Raw genomic sequence first — 22,796 nt, forward strand, 5'->3', positions numbered from 1 at the left:
AAATAACATTTATATAGTTTAAATAATTTAATTTCAAAATTTTCTATTTTAATAAAATTCTTAATTTTATTAATTTTTTTACATTTTACTATATTTTTTTTTAATTTTCAATATAAACGTACCAAACGCATTTTCCAATTTTCTTTTCCAGAAAATAGAATTCCAGTATATCATACCAAACGTATTTTCTGTTTTCTGAAAACAGAAACAGAAAATAGGAAAACAGAAATAGAAAATAGAAAATAGAAAATAGAAAATATTTTCCAAACCAAACGCCCCCTTAATTTCTATTTATTTTCCACTTTGAATTCTTTCCTTTTCCTTGGTAGTACGCTATCATTATGGTTAGTGTCCAATTGTCCATCAATCTAAATCTAAGAATTAATTGTTTGATTAAACATAATTTCAATTTATTTTTCAAAATTAATAAGATATTTTTATTTATTAAAAAATAATTTGGTTTAAAAAAAAATAACTTATTGACTACCTTGTAATTATCTACACAATGAATTTTGACAAGTCATATATTTCATGGTATTTAATTATTCAGCAATTTTTAAGTAGAGAAAAACTCTATTTTAGGGGATAGTCTGGATATATCATCTTAGGCTAGAAACTAATGATAAATGATCGTGCTATAATAAGACATTTAAGTTATCACTCAAACATCTATGATTTAATCTACACTGTATATACTTTTCGATTTATCTTAGTGGTCAGTGAAAAATTTTTATATGATCAGATTGATCACCCCAAGGATAATCAATGAGCCCAACTGAAAATATCACCACCATATCGATAAAGTTGAGAAAAAAAATTTTCTATACTAATTAACTTGGGTGAGAATTCGATTAATTTGATATTAATTTTGTATAAATTATTTTTATTGTTATTTTAAATAAATTTAATTAATTGAGTGTTAACTGAAATTAATTTATGAATTAAATTAATCGAATATTCACTTAATTTTGTATAAATTATTTTTATTGTTATTTTAAATAAATTTAATTAATTGAGTGTTAACTGAAATTAATTTATGAATTAAATTAATCGAATATTCACTCTTATAATTAATTATAATTTTAGGATGACAAATTACACATAATATTCTCAGATTAAAGAAATAACAATTCTTGATGGATCAAATGAGCCGGATTCGGACTGAAATTACGAGCCGGCCCAACTACTTAAACCTACCTTCTTGATCAGCAAGGCAACTTTTTTATCACATGCATCGCACGTGATGGGAATCATGTAGTTCCTCTGGCACGCCGTCGGGTCTCTTAGCAACCCGATCGAACCCAGCGAACAATTTCCGCACTCCACCTCCCTCATGGCGGCGTCTGCCTTGGTTCTCGACCCCGTGAAGTTCCCCGCCTCTGAGCCACCGCGGAGCTTCCCTGCCTCCCGCACCGACGTCCTCTTCGCTGCTGCATCCGACGAAGACGATGACCTCTATGGGCGCCTCAAGACCCTCCAGCGCCAGATCGAGTTCATCGACATACAGGAAGAGTACGTCAAGGACGAGCTCAAGAACCTCAAGCGCGAACATCTTCGCGCCCAGGAGGAGGTCAAGCGGATCCAGTCGGTTCCCCTTGTCATCGGCCAGTTCATGGAGATGGTCGATCAGAACAATGGTATCGTCGGATCCACCACCGGGTCGAATTACTATGTACGGATACTTAGCACCATCAACAGGGAGCTTCTCAAGCCGTCGGCTTCCGTAGCGCTTCACCGTCATTCTAATGCCCTTGTCGATGTGCTGCCCCCTGAAGCCGATTCGAGCATCTCCCTCCTTAGTCAGTCGGAGAAACCAGACGTAACGTATAACGTAAGTTTTGCCAAACTCCAACGCCTTTTGTTTCTCTTCAGAAATCTCTTTCCTGACATAGTGTCTGTCTATACCAAGATGCTAACATTAAGAGTTAGGGTTCCGGGATTTCATTCCTCGCGCACCCAGATTATCAAAATTAGCGTATTTCTTAATTTCATAGGAAGTAGCAATTTGTTATTAAATTGTTTATTGTTACGATCTCACATGGAATATGTCTCCAAGGGGATCAAAATAGGACCATCTGGATAAGCCTTTAAAGGGATCAGTCTTGCGAGACTAAATGAAACAATGTATTTGTCAATAAGTAGATTAAATCGTTACTTTAGGCCAAATTGGCAGTCTATTAGATGAGAGCAAGTGCACCTAATAATGACATCAACTAGCAATAAACTTCTCTCTCTCTCCCTCCCCATATTGTTTCAATATTCTTGTTGGCTCTGGGACGGGTTTGCGGGCCGCCGGGGAGCGAGCCTAACTTCAATTTCTTGATGTTGCTCCATCATTGCACCTTAGCTCGTCCACAACTCGCCCCTTCTATCTTTATCTAACTGCTTTCCCTTGTAGAAGGTGGCTCCTTGAAGGAAAAAGAGGAGACTCTTGTGGATTCAAGGCAATCACTCGTATGCACCCATAACAAATTGATATCAAAACTAACCGTGGGTGATGATATCCTACATTTTGCATCCAAGCAAACAATTGAGGACTGGGTGAAAATTAACATTAATCTGACATGTATGAGAGGAGTAAGATCAGCTATACATAAATGTCACATCACTATTGGCCCTCAAGACAATTGAAGAAGATAATCCCCGTACAACACAAGCACTTGGAGCCTTGGAGGGGCATGATCTCATGAGTCATCCTGTCTTAGAAAAAAAACAAATTAAGAGTTAGCTAAGCTCCACTAAACACACTTAGTCATGGAGCATTTATGAAAGTTCAATAAACTTGCTCACATAGGAACCTTGATTGATACCCACAAGGTAAATCTTTTTTATCTCCGGAAACACAAATACATAAGCCAAGACATGGGGACCTAAAATGCTTCAATTATCGCAGTCAACCAATAATTGCCACAAAGACATGGGGACCTAACCGAGGCTCACCACCAACTATCTGACACTAAAACCAACACCGAGACGGCAAAATGACGCACAAGGGGCCTCAACTTCAATTGCGACGAATCATTTTAGCCTGGCCACAGGTGCTAGTGGTTGTTTATGTTGGATGCATTGGATGAAGATGATGAGGCAAGAAGGTCTCCTAAACATTCGCTAATGACAGATCCAAGGAGTTCCTCAGTCTTAAATATTCTAAGTTGTTGACTCAGGAAGCACACAACTTTATTAGTGAATATCTTGTCACTAAACTAAAGATAACACGAGATGAAATTTAAAAATTTTCAATCATAATTGCTAATTAGGAATGTCTACAGGGGCTCTCCGTTTCCCTAAAGCTTCACCTATTGTTAAGTATTGAAGGTTTAATACCTTAATGACCATGAAGATATTGTTGTTGTACTAGGAACTAGATGACTAAGCACACTGGTTTCCATTCTCTTGAATTTTAATCCATGATCATGAAGCTCACAAGTGAAGGAAGAGAAGGTAAGCCATAAGAAACTAGACAAGGGCCATAATCAATATCTTTAGTGGATAAATAAAAATTCATACATCAAATGAAAATATTACTAGTAGACAATGATCACCTACTTTGAGAACCAAGGTCGATACCAACCAAAGACTCATTAATGGATGAAGCCAACAAATTTAATTATAAGACAAACCTTGTTCATGTTGACAAACACAACCTTGATGGGTGGAAAATTTTAAATGATCAAGATAGAGTTGTAGCTATGTGTGCTACAAATGGACTGACAAGGGGAATTGAAGTAATTGATATGGGAGCTTCTCTCAGCACTCCAGTTGGCAGAGCCACAGCTGAGATGAATTCTCAATGTTCTCGAGGAGCCTCTTGATAATTTAGGTCTTGCAAATACTAGCGCAACATCTCCTATTCATAGACCCGCACTTGCCTTCATGGAATTGGATACAAAATTATCAATCTTTGAAATAGGAAGTAAAGTAGTGGATCTTTAGCTTATTGCGGTGGAGGAAAAATAGGACTATTTGGAGAGCTGGAGTAGGTAAAGTTGCACTCACCGTTTAAAAAAAATGGAATAAGTCTTCAAGGGCAGAAATACACTTAATGAGATAGCACTTTGGTTCTCTTTGATGATGCTCAACCATTGCACTGTAGCTTGTTGCCAAACTCTCTTGCTTTCCAACTCCAAACTGGACCCAAAGCTACTTGTCATATCCATACCATTTATTTCTTCTAGGTTTTATTGTTACCAATACTTCATTGGGAAAGTTGTCCGTTCCTTAGGCTGTCTCTCTAGTGGGTTTGAAGTTTTGGGGAATGCTAATTTTCCCAGATAACAAAACTTAGCCTTGTGTCTTTCCTTAAGTGAGTAATCTAGCTATTTTTGTAAGGGCTTTCCCTCTTTTAGATTGTCATGGTGTAATTTTACATCATCGATTGGATAATAATGACCATGGCATTTTGTGATTTCTACAGTGAATCTTTTTCTTTTTTATTCAGGTTGATTTAGTAAAAGTGACATTATTGTTATTAGGATGATATGCATGATGATTATCTGAAGGAAGTCTGAAGATATCCTTATCTAGAGCTCACATGTGATATGATTTTACTGCTGTCAACAACTGCTTTATTCTTGAATGGTTGGAATCAGTTATTCCTAAATCTTGTGATTTTTTTGTCATGATGAAGCAAATTGTTGTTATGTGTATCTGTTTGATATTGTTTTGGTTTAACTATTATGGATGATTGTTGTTCGTTAGGTTATCTTTTCAGTTTGATGTAGTATTTGTTAATGTTGATCTCCTAGGTTAGGAAGGTTCATCTCTTGTTATTGCTTTTGTTTGAATTTAGAGCCTGTTTGGTAATGGTCTGTGATTATTTTTTTTGTCAGTTTTTCCATTTCTATGAAATGGAGAATGTGAAAAGTTTCATTTTTCAAGAATTTGAAAATATGAAAACTTGGTTGGTCTAATAAAATTATAAAATCGAATTATTCTTAGAGATAGAAATATGAGAATTTTTTTGGTTGATTATTAACAATATAATATAATACAATATTAATTTTATTATATACAATTCAACTAAACTTTAATATATTATATATTATAATATTATATTATGTTTAATAAGATTTTATTATATTGTATAATCCTTGTAACCATATGTTAATATAATATTGTTATATTATTATTGGGCTATTATATAAAATAATAATAATAAATAAATATAATAGTTAATTATGTAATAGTGAACAAAAGTAGTAAAAATAATTGTAAAATGTAATAATGTTAGACTTTATTCGCATAAGTTTGTTATTCTTATAAGTTTGTTATTCTTATTTTAACATTTTAAAAATGAAGCTGTGATTATACAAGACTAATTTTGTCTACTATTATCTGTTAGCTGGCTTTCAAGTTTCACTTTTGTAGCTTCTCATATTTTAAAATCTTAGTTCAATGGAATCAACTTACTAAACACTGTTTTCAGAAACCTTTTTCTATGGTCCAGAAACTGAAAAATCGAAACTTGGTGAAAATGGTCCAACTAAACAAGACATTTTTATTTGTGAAAAGTTTTTTGTTCTGCTGTCCTATTGTGTGAGCCTTACATTGCTGAGACATGGACAATTACACAATGGATACAATCTACGGTAGCAGTTTCTGAATATCCTGCCACAGTTATGCTTGTTTCTTTTGTGGAGGCCTTATTTCTTTTTCAACTGATACTGTGAATGTGCTATTGCATTTCTAGCAAAATGGTTGTATCCCTGAGTTGCATTCAGAATATTCCATTATTCTTATATATGATGATATCCATATGGAGAAACTCAAGAGTTTTTTTTATGAACACTTAGAGCTCATTTGTGGTGTGTCTTGTAGATGTTACTTTTTCATTCTCGGATGACCAGAATCATTATGAGCAATTTTTTCAGCATTCTCTTTTATCTGATTTTGCTAAAATTGTAATTGTGAAACAATTTGCAATGTTCTAGTAACTAAATATACTTTGTACAAACTGTACTGTTGAATTTGTTGATAGTTACAATCACTTTTCTTTTGTTGATTATGTAGAATCAGTTTTTGTTTATGTTATTATAGTTTTTAAGCATTAGTTTAGTGATTGAAATGCGCTGGTACATAGATTTATATACGAGGAGTGTTCTTATAAGCAGGATGGGAAAAACTTATTTGACATGCGTGTGATAAGTAATGGATCATAATGGTTATGCCTACTTTTAAATAACAAAATGTAGTATTTAGGAAATGCTAAGTGATTTCTTTTATTTGTTAACACAAGCATTTTGTTAAACATCACCTGATGCAGTAAACCACACTCAATGAAAACTCACGTTTGGATTTTTGCCAATGAAAAACATATTGCAGGACATTGGGGGTTGTGACATTCAAAAGCAGGAAATTCGAGAAGCTGTTGAGTTGCCATTGACACATCATGAGTTGTACAAACAAATTGGTATAGATCCACCAAGAGGTGTACTTCTGTATGGTCCACCTGGGACAGGAAAAACGATGCTTGCCAAAGCTGTGGCAAACCATACAACTGCTGCTTTTATTCGAGTTGTCGGGTCTGAGTTTGTTCAGAAGTATTTGGGTGAGGTATTGTCGTATAAAATTCACAATTAAATCTTACATTTATTCTTGTATTAATTTTTTCCTATCTTCACCCAATCCTTTACAGGAATTTCATGCAGAGATTTAATTTTGATAAACATTATGTAATTTTGGGAATTAGATCTCATTGTATCGAATGGTGTATATATATATTTTCTTTCATGCTAATGGGCATTAACACTACTGCCTCCTACCAATATGCCATGAACCTAGTCGTCAATCATTGATCACTTTGCTAGTATGCCATGGGTTGATCTTACAAAAAAGTAGTTTGTGTGTGCAAACTTGCTCCTAGTGTGAAATAAAAAAACATCAGTGGCTCATGAAATTCTCTATTCGATTATCAAACCTTCATTTTGAGGCATTTATTCTTTTCATTAAGTTGCAATGTAAAATCTTTAGTTTTAACATGCAATGCTCACTTTCTATCTATGGACTTTTGCATTTCATCATATTTGTTCTCGGTACATTATTTATTTTACCAAATTTTGCAAGTATATATATATATCATAATTTAAAACATTATTTGCCTCAGGGACCAAGGATGGTGCGGGATGTTTTTCGTCTTGCTAAAGAAAATGCACCCGCAATTATATTTATTGATGAGGTTGATGCTATTGCTACAGCACGCTTTGATGCACAAACAGGAGCTGACAGGGAAGTTCAGCGTATCCTCATGGAATTATTAAATCAGGTAAAGGGACGTTAAATTAGTGGGTTTTCACTTGAATTTTAATTCAATTTCCTGTGACTATAAACAAATATTACAACTCAGCTTAAAGGAAATGTGACACAGCAGGCAGTATGCCTCAGTGAACAATATGTGCACTAAGTTTTTTTTTCTTCTGTCTTATCTATGACTAAATACACAAATATCTATGATTAAACAATTTGTAAATGAAGTGAATTAACATAAAAATATCTTTATTTTTTTATTTTTTCTATTGACTGCTGGGATTTGAACCCAGAACTAGCCAGGTGGAGTAAAATAGTTTTCCTTGTTATAATAAGTAAAAAATCTCTCCCAAAATGTGCTTGAATTTGTCCTTGCGCATGACTTTCCCAATGCATACATATAAAAAACATCCTTAGATGAAAGTAAAATGTAAATAGTAATTTTTACTACTGAGTTGATTCAAGCAGGATAGTACTACATGAGCATTTCAGGATGATAATTCTCTGAATATCTTTTCTCTTAATTTGTAAATATAAATCATTTTTACATTTCTGTTAGATCTTTTATTTACATTGTATTATCTTGTAATATAAACCATTTACAAGGTCATTGATATGGATAATATCCAAATACCAAGTATATTCTCTATATGATCAAGAAGTTATTTTTGATAGGATCAAAGAAATAACTTGTTCTTCTTGGTAAATAATTCTTCTAATAATTCTAAACTTAATCTTTGCAAAAAAAAAACTGTTCTTTGAACTTTTGTCTACGAGCCAAAGTTCTGGTACATGGCATACAGAAAATATTACAGTAAATTGCTTTCATTTGTGGATCAGATTTTGCATCTTGATGAAGATATCATTAGTAAGATAAAGACAAAATAGAATAAAGAATAAGTGGGTGAAACAAAGATAATCATTTTGATTTTTGTGTGATCATTGTGTCACTTAAGCTAAAAGGAAAATTTTACAATGCTGTTATATGACTAGCAATACCATATGGATCATTGTTTTGGGCTATTATGGTGCAATAAATAAAGAAATTAATATGATGGAGCTGAAAATTGGAGATAGATGTGTGGTGTTAACTAGAAAGATTAAATAAATATACTAATATCCAAAAGTAATTAGGTTGAGAAGATAGAAAATGTTCAAAGGTTATAAGGAAAATCTATAGTTAGAAGAGTTAAATCTATTAGATTGGAACATCTAAAATAGAGGGAGACTAAAGAAATCATTAGTCAATATAATAAAAAAATGAGTTAGTTGATTAAAATGTTACTAATACTATAGTACTATTAGCTTTCACAGAGCTTAGTGGAGTGATAAAATTTGTGTACTTGACTTTTTATAGATGTGACAAGCATGCCTTGAAATAAGAAAATAATATTGCAAAAGTGCTTCAAATAAAAGAGTTTATTTTGACGTTACAAGTGTTTCCCAACTTTTAAATTCAGGAACTAATTATAGATAAAAGACTGAAGTGACCTTTGTGGTTATGCTAACAAATGAAACGACATTGGTTGAATCTGGTGCCCTCAATCAACAATATCACAGAGAAAATTTTGTTAATGCCAAACTTGTCCCTAGAAACATATATTGTTTACAATTCAGACATAATTAGACACCAAAAATAATTGCATCTAAAATAGTTAAACCAAGTCAAACAAGGAACCCTGAAGAAATAGGCTAAAATGCAAGTTAAAATAGTTGCAATTATACCCAAAAAATCTAAACTTCATTACAATTTAATTCTTGCAATGACTTCCTTCTGCAGTGAGTTCATTGATTTTAGTGTTATTCGTTAACTTAAGTTGAATAATTACATTGGTGTAGGAATCTAAAATGGTGAACACCTCTTTTCTTTGGTATTGTCATGAGAGTGAGTGCAACAATTTAGAGATTTACATATAATATACAATACAATTGATTTGGTTGGTTTTCCATCATCACTTCTCTCAACAGTGACTTAGCCTCTTAAGATGATTGAAACACTGAATTACTATGAGGGTTAGAATCGTTTGAGAAGTTCACCAAAGACTTAGCAATGGAGTAAGTTAAATAGAGGACAAATATTTTGGATCATACACCAAATATTGAATCAGATATTACTAGCTATGATCATTGTGTTTAATTGATTTCCTTAGTTTATTTTAGATAATTTCCATTAATCCCATCCTTTTGCAGGTCCGTAATTATTTTCCCCCTTTATTCACAATTCTATGATGGTTTTTTTAAACTCTTAAATATTTGTTTCTGAAAAGCACAGAAAGGTTGTCTTGGAGTAGAATTCCCTGAGTCAACTACATGGTGATCTATTGTCTGATTTATCTTTTAGAAGCACATATGGAAAAAACATAGTCCATGCCATGTTGGCTCACAATATGTGGTGATTGTCATGGAATGCAGTTAATTAAAGGGTGTTACATATGAGTTAAGGCCTAAAATCCAGAGAGAAATTTTATAGCAATAAAATTGCGTTACATGTACCATCCTTAGGATCTTGTTTGGCACCAATTCTCAAATAAAAAAAAAATATACATTGAAAATGAATTCTTAAGAATGAAATCCTGAATCTTGTGCTTTAAGGAATCAGAAATGAAGTTCGATTTGCTAGTCAAGTTAACTAAATGTAGAAAAACTAGTTGTGTAGCCACTTGTGTGGAATTTGTAACATGTTGAATGCAATTAGGAAATCTCAAATCTTTCATATTTAACTAGAATTTTTATGATTCCAAGAATGATTAAAACTGTAGAATTCAATTCCATATATTTCTAAACAAGCTAAGTTGTACGAATATTATGATGAAAATCTATGCTTCAGAGTTCATCCAAATATGTTTTTCACTCAAAGCTTGCATGCTCATGTGTAGTGATATTAATTGTTATCATTGTATATGCAGATGGATGGTTTTGACCAAACAGTGAATGTTAAAGTAATAATGGCGACTAACCAAGCTGACACTTTAGACCCTGCTCTTCTTCGTCCAGGTAGGCTCGATCGTAAGATTGAATTTCCTTTGCCTGACAGGAGACAGAAGAGACTAGTATTCCAAGTAAGTACTAACACTCCTATTACTCCACTTTTGAATATTTTTCTCAGTCTTTTGAAGATTTCAGAAGAATATTAATCCCTTTTCGAATAAAACAGTTAAGCATTCTTGACTAAGAATCTTATTTGGATCTGTTTTAGAAGGGGGAAAAAATTGTAAAATTTGCTAATTAAAACACCTTTGATGTGTATTTGATTGTCTTTGTTTTTAAGCTATTTTTGCTGCTTACAATTTGTTTCGAAAATTTCTGGCATATTCCATATTATGATTGAAGCAGGAACCTGCAATTTGTCATTCTTTGTTCAACATCCACATGATTACTCCTTTTTGGAGTATCATATCCTTATACCTCTCAAAGTTGGTGGGATTTTCACTCCATATGTGAACAGTATCATGTCTGGTCAGCGATCCAATGTACAATAATTATGTTATTTGATGAAGTTGTATGTTGGAATGATATTGATTTGTTAGCAAAAGATGTCATCTGTGACAATGCAACAGGCTTTCAGCTTGTCACTGGTGGCTTTAGTTGCATGCTAGTTAGGGTTGGAGAGCTTCATATCCTTATATGGTTTGATTGATGACTATGTTTTGGGAGAGTGGAATTACGTGGATTCATTGCCAAGGTGGTCAATGTTTTGAGGATTCATGACTATATTTTGGGAGGGTAAAACAATGAGGATTTCATTGCTAAGGTGATAAACGTCTTAAGGATTCATGTGTGTTCAATATGCAGACGGACCTTGTCATAATATAGTTATTGACTCTTTTGACTTTTGTTGTTCAGCCTTAATAATTTTAAAGCTCAGCCGTTGCTAAATTCTTTATCTAACTCCATCTCTGTTGTGAGTCGTATCCACTCATCTTTGCTTCCGGACAGTGAATAACCAGAACATAATGATATACATAATGCCATTCCAGCTAACCTCCCATGTTGTATTCATGTGTAGTGAATTGGTCTATAAGTTGATGGATTAATGGCTGCAAATACTGCATGTAGATCAACAATAATTAAGGAATAAATTCAATGATATATATTCTGAGAGTTTCATCATTTTTATAAAATATTTGCTAGCATTGGTATGCTTACAATTCAGTTCTTCTGTGCCTTATGGCAAATGTGCAATGCGCACAAATCAGAGCATTAATGAGTGATAATTTAAAATCTTAGTACTCATAGCAAAACAAAATGTAAAAGTGACTTTTGCGACTGAACATGTTGAATTATTGTCTACTCTTTTTTTTTTCTTCTCTCTTGGTTCATGAGAGGTGATGCTTAATTTTCCTAATGATACTTCTAACTAAATGCCCTCGTGTGTTTTGTTCTTTTTTCTTCTTCAGGTCTGCACGGCAAAAATGAATCTGGGTGATGAAGTTGATTTAGAAGATTATGTTTCCCGGCCAGATAAAATCAGTGCAGCTGAGGTCTGTTTCCATTACAGTTATTGGTTCATTATTACACCTGATCTCTCTCTCTCTCTCTCTCTCTCTGGTTTTGGTTTTGGTTTTTTTTCTGCATGAATATCAATATTATATTAGTTGGTAATGCTGACTTGTCTGAGTCATTTTATTTCTCGTTTTGGCCCCTGGTGACTTCCCAAATACTATTTATATATTTACATGCGATTCTAATTTCTCAAAAGGGACTTTAGTTAAAATAATTGATACCTCCAGAAGTTTTAACATGCTTATCTCTGAATGCGATGTAGAACTTACATAGCCATGATCTATCAAGTGGACTGCTTTCCATGGGATAGATTTGAAATTTTGTTGGCGTTTCAGTTGTTTGTAGTTAGGACAAAACTGATCGTTATCGATGTGCAGATTGCTGCCATTTGTCAAGAAGCAGGGATGCACGCAGTTAGAAAGAATCGATATGTAATTCTTCCCAAGGATTTTGAGAAAGGCTACAGGGCGAATGTTAAGAAGCCAGACACCGACTTTGACTTCTACAAATAGAGAGGGACGTGGGGTTGCGAATTTTTCATGCTGCTTTTGGGTTGGCCATTGAGCATCGTCGGTTGCTCTAATGTTGATGAAACCTTGAAGATGAACTTGGCATTTGGAATTGCTCTCTTGTTTGCAAACTATGCATTGGAAGTTTATCTATTTATCATCACACATTTAGTTGTGCCAATCTGTAAAATTTATCATTACATGTACCTCAATTTGTTTAGACATTTTAGTAATCTGAACTTTATTTTCTGCTATTCAACAACTATTTATTAGATATTAACGGTTATATGAATCAACAATTCTTGTTCAGTTTTCTATTGAATGTTAAATGAATCCGAGCGAGACATGATTTTTATTTATGGTGGCCAAAGATGAATACGTTCGCCTCTAGCATCCTTATCAACTCGTCCCAACACATGGAGGAGGTAAATCACAGGTAGTTATTAGTTCTGGAAATAAGTATTAGTACATAAGGGAGATATTTATTTCAGTTATGTCAAGATTTGAATTGTAAATTTTATGATGATAATATTTCATGTACTAATCACTAGATGGGATGAAATGATTTTTATTTATATTTTAATGTCTGCTGAGCACACATTTTCACTTGTTTTATCTTGCTTAGCAGCTGTGGTCATCTTTATTATACTAATATTAAAGTGATCCTGATTAAGTCGTGATAAGTTTAAATAATTTTGATCATGATAAAAAAATTATATAATAATATTTTGTGCAATAATCTTGATTAAGTTGGATCATTCATAGTTGTTATGTATGGATGGAATAGAAGTGTTTTAAGATAAAAATAAGATGTCAATAACTTGTTTGAGCTCCAACTTATTAAAGATTCCCTAGGATATTTTAGTGTTAGGATTCATTAGCCAACAACTATCCAAAATTCATTTTAGAATTTTTTTTGAAAAGATAGTTCCACATTTCTGTTTTTATATAGAAATCCATAGGATGCAAAAGGAATTATTTTTTTTTACAAACTGCACTATTTGAATTTGTAGATCTACTTCAAGAGAGTACTTCGTATGTAAAATCTGAGAGATCTCCTGGATTTTTTTTTTTATGGTCTAGGGATTCACCACTCATATTTGCGATCAGATCATGGTCGCAATCCGATTGTAATTTGTTGTGATTTCTTCCTGGGTTCATCGTCCCTATCAGGTTATAGTTTGGTTCGGAGCGGACGGCTGGAGGCTACCCAAAGGCCTCTGGTGATGGATAAGTAGCCAGGTTATTGGGCGCGGAGCAAGGGTATCCTCCGGGCAGCCTCCGACCGTCCGCTCTGAACCAAACTATAACCTGGTGGGGACGGTGAATCCAAGAAGGGATCGCAAGCAATTGCGACCGGATCACGATCATGATCTGACCACAAATACAAATGACACATCCTCTGGACCACAAAAAGTGGTCCAGGAGATCCTACCTCGTAAAATATGTGGAGTAAAATAGCTTGGATGATAATAATAATAATAATAATATTATTATTATTATTATTATTTTTTTTTTTTTTTGAATCTTCTAACAATTTTATGAAATAGTTGGCCGAAACCAAGCATTGTGTAGAGGTGCTAAAATTAAACAATTTGCATTACAATTTAAATGAGCCATGAAATGCTCGATTATTGGACACCAAGACAAACGCATACTTGAAAAAAAAAGACAAGAACATCAATACGAGTTCATGTTTAATTCAAAGCAATAGAGCAGGGAATATTTGGTGGTGTTGTGTCGCCGGCTGTTTCTGAGCTTTTCGGCAAGATCGCGCTGAACAATCCGACACCAGAACGACGATTGGGGAAGGGGTCGCTGACAGAATCGCGGTGAAAAGATCTCCTTAATGGCGATGGAATGGGGATCTGAAGGGGAAGCTATGGTTTCTCTCATAAAGGGGGACCACATATTACACAAGGAAAAGATTGGATTCGAGAGGAGAAAGGCCAAAAAAGGGGGAAAAGATCCCACGAACCCGGTTGATGTTAGATCAGTTCATCATTCAGTTCGTGTCTCCGACACATTTCTGGCACACTATCGATTCACGCCAGTTCTAATGGCAGCGCCAGTGCTTCATGGGTTTGATTTCCTGTTCAGGGACATCGAAGATGCCTGGATTCCTCTCCTTCCTTCTCCGGCTTCAGTGCAGCCCTACAAGTATCCAATTAGAAGATCGTCTCCCTTTCTTCCCCGGAGATCATTATGAATTCTCGACCGGGAGAGGTATGTCTTCGCTTTTCCCCCAAGGATCTCTGCCTATTGCATTCGTCGTCTGTTACTTCATATTCTGCCGAAGAAACTCGAAAAAATCATATTTTTTTAATAGAATAAACAATCGTTTATATATATAAAATATTTTTGCTTGTGTTCTCATAGTTGCGCGTTTGGAGTCAATTGCCAACATAGAAATAGTCAATGGAGATAACAAGGTGAGACTCTCTTCCTTGAAAAGTGAGATCTTCCCCAATGATCTAGTGTATTTTAATCGGAATGCTTCTTTTAATTAAGCATATACGTCTCTATGGTTTGGGTAGGTTAACACGCACCAGGCTGGCCGATGCTGTGCCAAGCCATCGATTGCTTAGTCACTTACCGTTTCCAAAGCTCCCAAATGTCCTTTGCCGTCGTTGTTAAGAAGAAAACAAGCCAAGGACAAAAGACATCAATCTGTTCCAGCTTTTGTATTGGTGGTTTCCTTAAGAACCTATGATTCCTTTTTTCTTGAAAGTCAATTCTCATTTTGCTATTCTAGTTCAGTATACGTTTCAAGAATGTTAAGGATTTGCTGGAATTCTATGTAGGTTCCTCTGAGTGGTTTGCTTTTCTTTCCTTTATTTGTGGAAATCTCTTAAGTGGGTTTTCTCTTTTTTTCCTCTTCAGAAATGCTGGTGGTTCACATTTGGAAGTTTTATGCCATTAGCCTTTGAAATGGTCGCAACAAATTATAAATTGTGCATTCTTCAGTGTTCATTAATTACAAGAATGCTAAGCTCGCTTGAATTCTAGGTAGGTTTCTTATGAGAGCTTTGCTATTCATTCCTTGGTTTTATTAAGGTTTTCTTAACCAATCTTTATCCATTTTTTAGACAAAAGAGAACTATGTATTCTTTCATCCTCTTCAGAAATCATGGTGCTTTCCAAGTGTCATGCCATTAGCCTCTGGAGATAATTGCAACAGCTCAAAAACTAATGCAAATTGCATGAATGAAACTATCAAAGTAGAGTAACAGAGAACACAGTGAAAATATCTTTTTAAGAAATGGTCATCTTGAAATAATTGTGCATTATAGGCATCTGTTTTGTTGTCCATTAGAAGTAATCAAATAATGCCTATTAAGTTATTCGATTGTTTAGAGCAACTCATAGGAACTAAATTGTTTTATTTTTATTTTTATGATGAGCCAAAATAAAAATAAAAACTATAGAAGAAATAGATTGAGGATCCTCAATTTTTTCACATTTTATGAGCAGATGATTTTAAATTTATAAGAAAACTTTAAATGTGGAATGCTGCTAACACTAATTTTTTGCTTCTCCCTGGATTTAGGTAAGCTTCTGATCAATTTTGTTTAATGATTCAATATGAAACTTAGTTTTTGGCTATGATGATTATAAGTGGTAGATGTCATTAACTGTTTCTCTAATTTTGCAATGTGTTCTTGACATATAAATTTGAATTTGGTGACAACCAAACACTTACTTTTCCTCGTCAGGCAGTAACTCGTTAATTATGCATTATTTTTAAAAAATGATAGGAGATCGAATTTTTTAGCCTTGATGAGCTTTCTCTTTTTGTTTATAACTCCCTTTCCATACATTTAGTGGATGAAGAAAACAATCATTTGATATTCCTTATCCTCGGTTTACTAAACAACTACTCTTTGGTTTTTTTTTCCTTCTTTTTCTAGTGCAGGATTATAAAACTTATTGATGTGCTTCTTGCCATCTTTTATCATGTTCTTTTACTAATCAACAAACAGTTCTGCAGAGACTCAGGCGATGATCTTCAAGTCACTTCCATTGATTTTCTTTGTGCTATGCTTCCATTCCTTTACCACTGCTGACTTGAATTCTGATGAGGAAGCACTCCTGACCTTTGCTGCTTCAGTATCTCATATCAAAAAGCTAAATTGGAGTCATCAGAAATCAATATGCTCATCTTGGATTGGAGTCCGATGCACCACTGATAACACCCGTGTAAGGACCCTCAAGCTTCCAGGATTTGGGCTTAATGGCTCTATCCGTGCTGATACACTTGGGAAGCTTGATGCCCTTAAAGTCTTAAGTCTCAGATTTAATTACCTCATTGATCTCCCTCCAGATGTCTCAACCATTCCTTCTCTCCGTTCTTTGTTCCTTCAACATAATAATTTGCCTAGAATCATGCCTTCTCTTTCTTCGCGCCTTAACATTCTTGATCTCTCTTATAATTCATTGAAAGGAGCAATTCCACAGGTATTTGAAAATCTTACCCAAATTAGATCATTGTTTCTCCAGAACAACTCTCTCTCTGGACCTATCCCCGATCTTCAACTTCCCAATCTTAAACATCTGAATCTGAGTTACAACAACCTCAGTGGTGCAATACCATTATCACTTCAAGGGTTCCCGAAGGAGTCATTCTTGGGCAACCCTTTCCTCTGCGGTACTCCTCTACCCCAGTGCCCAGAAACTCCAGGACACAAAAGGAGTATCTGGAAAACAGAGGGGGTCACTATTGCAATTGCTTCTGGTGTTTCAATAATTCTGATTCTACTAGTAATTTTAATCTTGGTATGTTTTTTCAAGAGGAAGCATAGGCAACAAAGTAGCAGGGAGCCAGGACAAAGTGGAACGATTGAGAAACCTGAAGGGAACAGTAGTGCTGAAGAACCAGAGAGGAGAGGGTTGGTTTTCTTTGATAAATCTTCCCATAATTTTGACTTGGAAGATCTGTTAAGAGCTTCTGCTGAAAGTATTGGCAAAGGAAGTCATGGTACTACATACAAAGCTTTTCTAGAGGATGGTACCACTGTTGTAGTGAAGAGATTGAAGGACGTAGTCATTAGAAAACGAGAGTTTGAACAACATATGGAAATGATTGGAAGGATCAGACTGCACCCCAATATAGTACCTCTTCTAGCTTATTATTACTCCAATGATGATAAACTTCTAATATATGATTATGTTCCTTCTGGCAGTTTCTCCTCCCTCTTGCATGGTATGCCCATCTCTTCTACATTGTTTTTCTTAAAGAGGCAAAGAAAACTATTATACATTGTTGAAATCCCTGATATTCATTTATTTCAATATAATATGAAAAGAACAAATGCATGAAATTGCGAATATAGTTGATAGAACAACTAAGTTATTCAAACTATGCTCTCTGACCAGACTGTGTCAGATATTTTGAGTATCCTGCAATTTATGATTTGGAGGCGCATGCCAATTGGTTTTACTGAATGCTTAGCCATATAGATGAAGATATTTGAAAGGAACCTGTTTTATATTTGAAGCAGAACTCTATCATTAAACAACCATATACAATCTTTTAGTTCCTCTAGAAAAATTATTAACTATTGGATTTTCAATGTTTCAAAAGGCTCCACCCTTCTATATGCTGTTTCAAACATTGGGTTCTTGCTTTCCTAGACACATTAGCATCATAAATTTGCTAAAAATGCATTAATTTATAAATTAATTTCAGATGCAAGCAAAATTAAACTGTCATTTAGGCTGGTAATGGCTAATTAATCTGGATGCAATCCACTCAAATGGATAAAAACGTGATCTTAAGGACATGCTGCCATACATATTACGTTAGACTGGTTTATTGACTTATCCAAACAACATAAGGAAGCAAATGGAATAGCTAAATTATTAATCTAGAGTTAAAATGCACTCAAAATTACATATAGCAAGATGCCTGTTATTACGGATTACTTTTTCTTGTCGACAATAAGTGTGAATTATTTGATAGGCAATGAGCTTTGAGCAGAAGAAAACGACTCTGCTATTGGATTCTTTATATCATTGTATCATTTAGTTGTTTAAAGTGAAGCATACATTCCTTGGATTGAAATGAGCAGGGAGCAAGGTTGCTGGATGTACTCATACGAGCTGGGAATCCAGAGTCAAGGTGGCTCTCGGAGCAGCTCGAGGCATAGCTCATATCCACATCGAAAGTGGTGGAAACCTTGTCCATGGAAACATTAAGTCCAGTAATATCCTCCTAACCCCGGAACTTGATGCTTGTGTCTGTGATTATGGCCTTGCGCCACTGTTTGGCTCTGCAACTGCATTGACTCCATCCAGGATTGTGGTCGGTTATTCTTCGCCTGAAGTGATCGAGACAAGGCAATATACATACAAATCTGATGTCTACAGCTTTGGAGTCTTGCTTCTCGAGATGCTCACGGGTCGGGCTCCACTGCGATCTCCAGGGCATGATGATTTAGCGGACCTGCCAAGATGGGTGCAGTCTGTGGTCCGGGAAGAGTGGACTACTGAGGTCTTTGATGCAGAGTTGATGTTGAACCGAAAGGTGGAAGAAGAGATGGTTCGGATGCTTCAGATTGCAATGTCATGTATTGCAACTACTCCAGATCAGAGGCCTACAATGGAGGAGGTGATGAGAATGATAGAGGGCATTCGACGTTCGGACTCAGGACAGACCGTCCTTGGAGAAGAGCAAGCATGAGCAGGTCTCAGTCCTGCAAGCAGGGACAGAAAGCATGGCATACGTTGGCTTTGATGTAGTTATTTTGCAAAGGATTTTATGTGTGTTAATTAAATTGACACTCTTACTGCAAAGATGATGTTTTCAATGGACTTCCATATTTGTAAGAGATTCGTTGACCTTCACTTGTTTTCGATTAATTTTTATACCCTAAGGGTTGATTTACTCAGACTCCGGTGTTTTTTTTCTCTTGATAGAAATATGACGTCGTTATGTTCTGATCACCGATATCATTCTATTTTATATATATTCTTTATTTATTAGTTACTTCTTTATTTATTTTTTTTATAATCTAGGTGTTCAGTTTTTTCTGTCAAATTAATTTTAGATACGATTAGGTTGATCCTATAAAAATTTCTTATCAATCTTCAGGATAAATTATAGAAATGTGGTAGTAAATAGTACTCACATAATTTTCATTATTCGTGTAAAATTGTTCAATGCTGAATCATTCTTAAGAAAATAAACTCGTGAAATTTTTTCCACCTATGGATACTTTGGTCCATGACTATCATTCTTGCTCCAGGGCTATTTTATATATATTCTTTATTTATTAGTTACTTCTTTATTTGGTTTTTTATAATCTAGGTGTTCAGTTTTTTCTGTCAAATTAATTTTAGATGCAATTAGTTTGATCCTGTAAAAATATTCTATCAATTTTCAGGATAAATTATAGAAGTGCGGTAGTAAATCGTACTCCCACAATTTTCATTATTCATGTAAAATTGTTCAATGCTGAATCAATATTTAAGAAAATAAACTCGTGAAATTTTTTCCACCAATGGATTTGGCCCATGACTATCAGTCTTGCTCCAAGACTATTTTATATATATTCTTTATTTATTAGTTACTTCTTTATTTGTTTTTTTATAATCTAGGTGTTCAGTTTTTCCTGTCAAATTAATTTTAGATGCGATTAGTTTGATCCTATAAAAATTTTCTATCAATTTTTAAGGATAAATTATAGAAGTGTACGATTAGTTTGATCCTATAAAAATTTTCTATCAATTTTCAGGATAAATTATAGAAGTGTGGCAGTAAATCGTACTCCCACAGTTTTCATTATTCATGTAAGACTGTCTAATGTTGAATCAATACTTAAGAAAATAAACTCGTGAAATTTTTTCCACCTATGGATACTTTGGCCCATGGCTACCTAACTCACGTTTTTCTCTAATCGTGATAATTTCTTTAGTTCCACTATGACTTAATATTGTAGCAAAAGATGAATACGTTCATTCTCAGCGCCTTCACCAACCCGTCTCAACATGGAGGAGGTAAATCACGGATGACTACTAGTCTTTGGAATAGTGACTAGCACATAATGGAGATATTTACTTCGGCTTTACCGAAATTCGAATCTCAGACCTTATTGTAACATCTGATATTGCACCATCTCGGAGGGCTATCTTGGAGCTATTATGTTATGGTAAGAGGTAAAATTAGCCCGTTAAATAATGATGGTTCAAATCTCACGTATGATAAATATAATTATATCCGGAGAATGTAAACAGTTTATGATGTTGAGTCGTTTACTGGCTCAATTAAAATTATTGGAATTTATGAAAATGGGTTTAACGTTGTGAAATTTATCATAAAAAATTTATAATCGTTACTATAATAGTTTTATGATAAATTTGATCAGGGTAATTTTGATAAATTTTATTTATTTATTTTTACATGTTATAGACATCCTTTGTTTTGAAATAAAGTATCTTCCTTTTTAATATTTTTTCCTCATGTTATTACTTCAAGATTTGTCTTTCATTTTTTTAAAAAATGATGTCAATGTGCTCATTGAATGACAACATGGAGATGAAAATTTAATTCTAAATGTATTTTCCAATTAATTTAAATTTAAAGCAACATGGAGAAGAAAAAACCTAATGTCTCTTTACATTTGTATATTTTCTAAGCTCCAGGGCTGAGCGAACGGGTGCCAAATTAAATTATCACTCAAATATTTATAGTTTAATTTTTAACTATGATATGTTTATAAATATTTTCCTCTAAATATGACTTATAATTATAAGATACTAATCTTCTAGATCGTGCCATAAGTACTTTCTAATTCATCCTGGATAAAAAATTTATATGAGACTAGGTGAATCATCGCAAATTTGATATTATCTTGTTCGACACTTGTGTATGCCAGTTAACATTTATTTTGCATTGTTTTTTTAAGAAAACTGTGTCAATTAATTTTTCTAACTACCAAAATAGCCTCAATTAAGTGGAAAAAAAAGGAGTCTTCTGTCTTTACCATTCAAATCTCTTCTTTCCCAACTGGTCTCGACCTCATTTTATGTCTCTATACCCGAAATAAACTTGGTAAGCAATCGTCGACCTCATGGAACTCGACCATTTTTCTTCCTCTTCCTGCGAACTACGAAGCCCTCATCATGTTTTTTCTCCTCCCTCTTCAACCTGACTCGTTGGGGAGATACATTTTTTTTTATTCCTCGTCTCTGTTCCTTGGCATTTCCCCTCTCTTTAAGGAGGTTCAGGCATCAATTTTTTGTCATTGTGAATGGGAGACAAGAGTTTAGTTCATTGCTCTCTAGTAGTAGTAGAGGTTGTCTATGTTTCAATTGGAATGTGCAATTTTTGTTGTTATAGATGGAAAAAAATTGATTTTGGTTGCTTGTCTGAAGAGGTTTTTGTGTATATGTTTTTTTATGTGGAATAGAGGATTTTATAGGGATTATTTTTGGATGCTTGGTTGAAATAGACACATTACTTTCATTTTCTAATGAATATTCACTTTATTTTACAGGAAATAAGGTGATAATATTGTTGTACAGTTTCAATTGGAATGGGAAATTGCTTCGAAAGGGTTAGTGATTTTCTCCGTTTTGATTCTTACATTCTGGACTATTTTCAATGTATTTCATGATTTTCTTTTTGCAATGAAAAAAGTTGCAAGCCTCTTTTATTTTTATTGTTGTAATTTTAATATCCTTTGGTAGTTTTTTTTTTTTTTTTTTTGTGAAACTTACAATTTTTATTGTTGAAAACTCCACACAATTAGAAATTGTGATTGCTTTTATTTTTGAAGATGATTCATGAGCTAAGCTTTGTAAGCCCCCTCAACTTAGAGATTTCTAGAAACTAACTGTAGCTTTAGATGAAAATATTAATTTTGATTTATATGGATTTTAGTTATTTTTCTTAATATTATTAAAGACTAATTTTTCTTTATCTACCCGTTATCAAATCAGAAAACATTAGAAATATTCATTTGATTGCCAGGTAGAACAGTGCAATTCATAATTAATAAATTTATCATACAGGTTGCAGATGTTCATGATTCTGGATTATTATATGGAGAAAAGGTTCACAAGATATACGATGAAGACCAATTAAACAAGAAGATTTTAGAATCTAAAATAAATGGCAAAAAGGTAAGTTTGATGAACTATAGTCAAATATGTTTACAAACATGCTTAAATTAATCATCCTAATTAATAAAGGTATGGCATACCTGAATCCATGGTTCACCTTTGTGGAACTAAAGCCAAATCAAAGTAATTGTTATAGTCGATGTCTTCTAACTCCTAAAAATCTAAATGTCTCAAATGCTAGAGGATGCACAAAATATAATCAACTATAGAGTTAAGAGATCCTCCACTTTCATTTTGTCCTTTCATTCCAAGGGGCTGGCTTAATTTTAAAATGCTAGTTGGCACACTCCCTTCCACACACTGTGATGTTATTTAGCTGAACCTAAGTGAACTAAACCTTAAGTATCCCAATCAAATTTCTATAACCTTAATTTCATGCTAGAGGATGCAGTACTGGTTTATCCTTATCATATGATG

At 34.0% G+C, this 22,796-nt stretch overlaps 2 protein-coding genes across 2 annotated transcripts; both read left to right on the forward strand.

The window, feature by feature from the left end:
- The first annotated feature begins 1,267 nt into the window (after nucleotides 1–1,267).
- Nucleotides 1,268–12,508, forward strand: LOC121969213 (26S proteasome regulatory subunit 6B homolog). Its single transcript, XM_042519175.1, has 6 exons — nucleotides 1,268–1,831; nucleotides 6,322–6,552; nucleotides 7,103–7,261; nucleotides 10,149–10,301; nucleotides 11,640–11,723; nucleotides 12,123–12,508. Exons 1-6 carry the CDS (start codon nucleotides 1,334–1,336, stop codon nucleotides 12,255–12,257), a joined length of 1,260 nt encoding a protein of 419 aa, XP_042375109.1. The 5' UTR covers nucleotides 1,268–1,333; the 3' UTR covers nucleotides 12,258–12,508.
- A 1,363-nt stretch (nucleotides 12,509–13,871) lies between these two features.
- LOC121969212 (probable inactive receptor kinase At5g58300) lies at nucleotides 13,872–19,080 on the forward strand. Its single transcript, XM_042519174.1, has 5 exons — nucleotides 13,872–14,480; nucleotides 14,634–14,686; nucleotides 14,792–15,263; nucleotides 16,238–17,457; nucleotides 18,326–19,080. Exons 4-5 carry the CDS (start codon nucleotides 16,257–16,259, stop codon nucleotides 18,934–18,936), a joined length of 1,812 nt encoding a protein of 603 aa, XP_042375108.1. The 5' UTR covers nucleotides 13,872–14,480; nucleotides 14,634–14,686; nucleotides 14,792–15,263; nucleotides 16,238–16,256; the 3' UTR covers nucleotides 18,937–19,080.
- The last annotated feature ends 3,716 nt before the right edge of the window (nucleotides 19,081–22,796 follow it).

Source organism: Zingiber officinale, chromosome 4A (genome assembly GCF_018446385.1).
Source record: "Zingiber officinale cultivar Zhangliang chromosome 4A, Zo_v1.1, whole genome shotgun sequence".
Classification (NCBI taxonomy): Eukaryota; Viridiplantae; Streptophyta; class Magnoliopsida; order Zingiberales; family Zingiberaceae; genus Zingiber; species Zingiber officinale.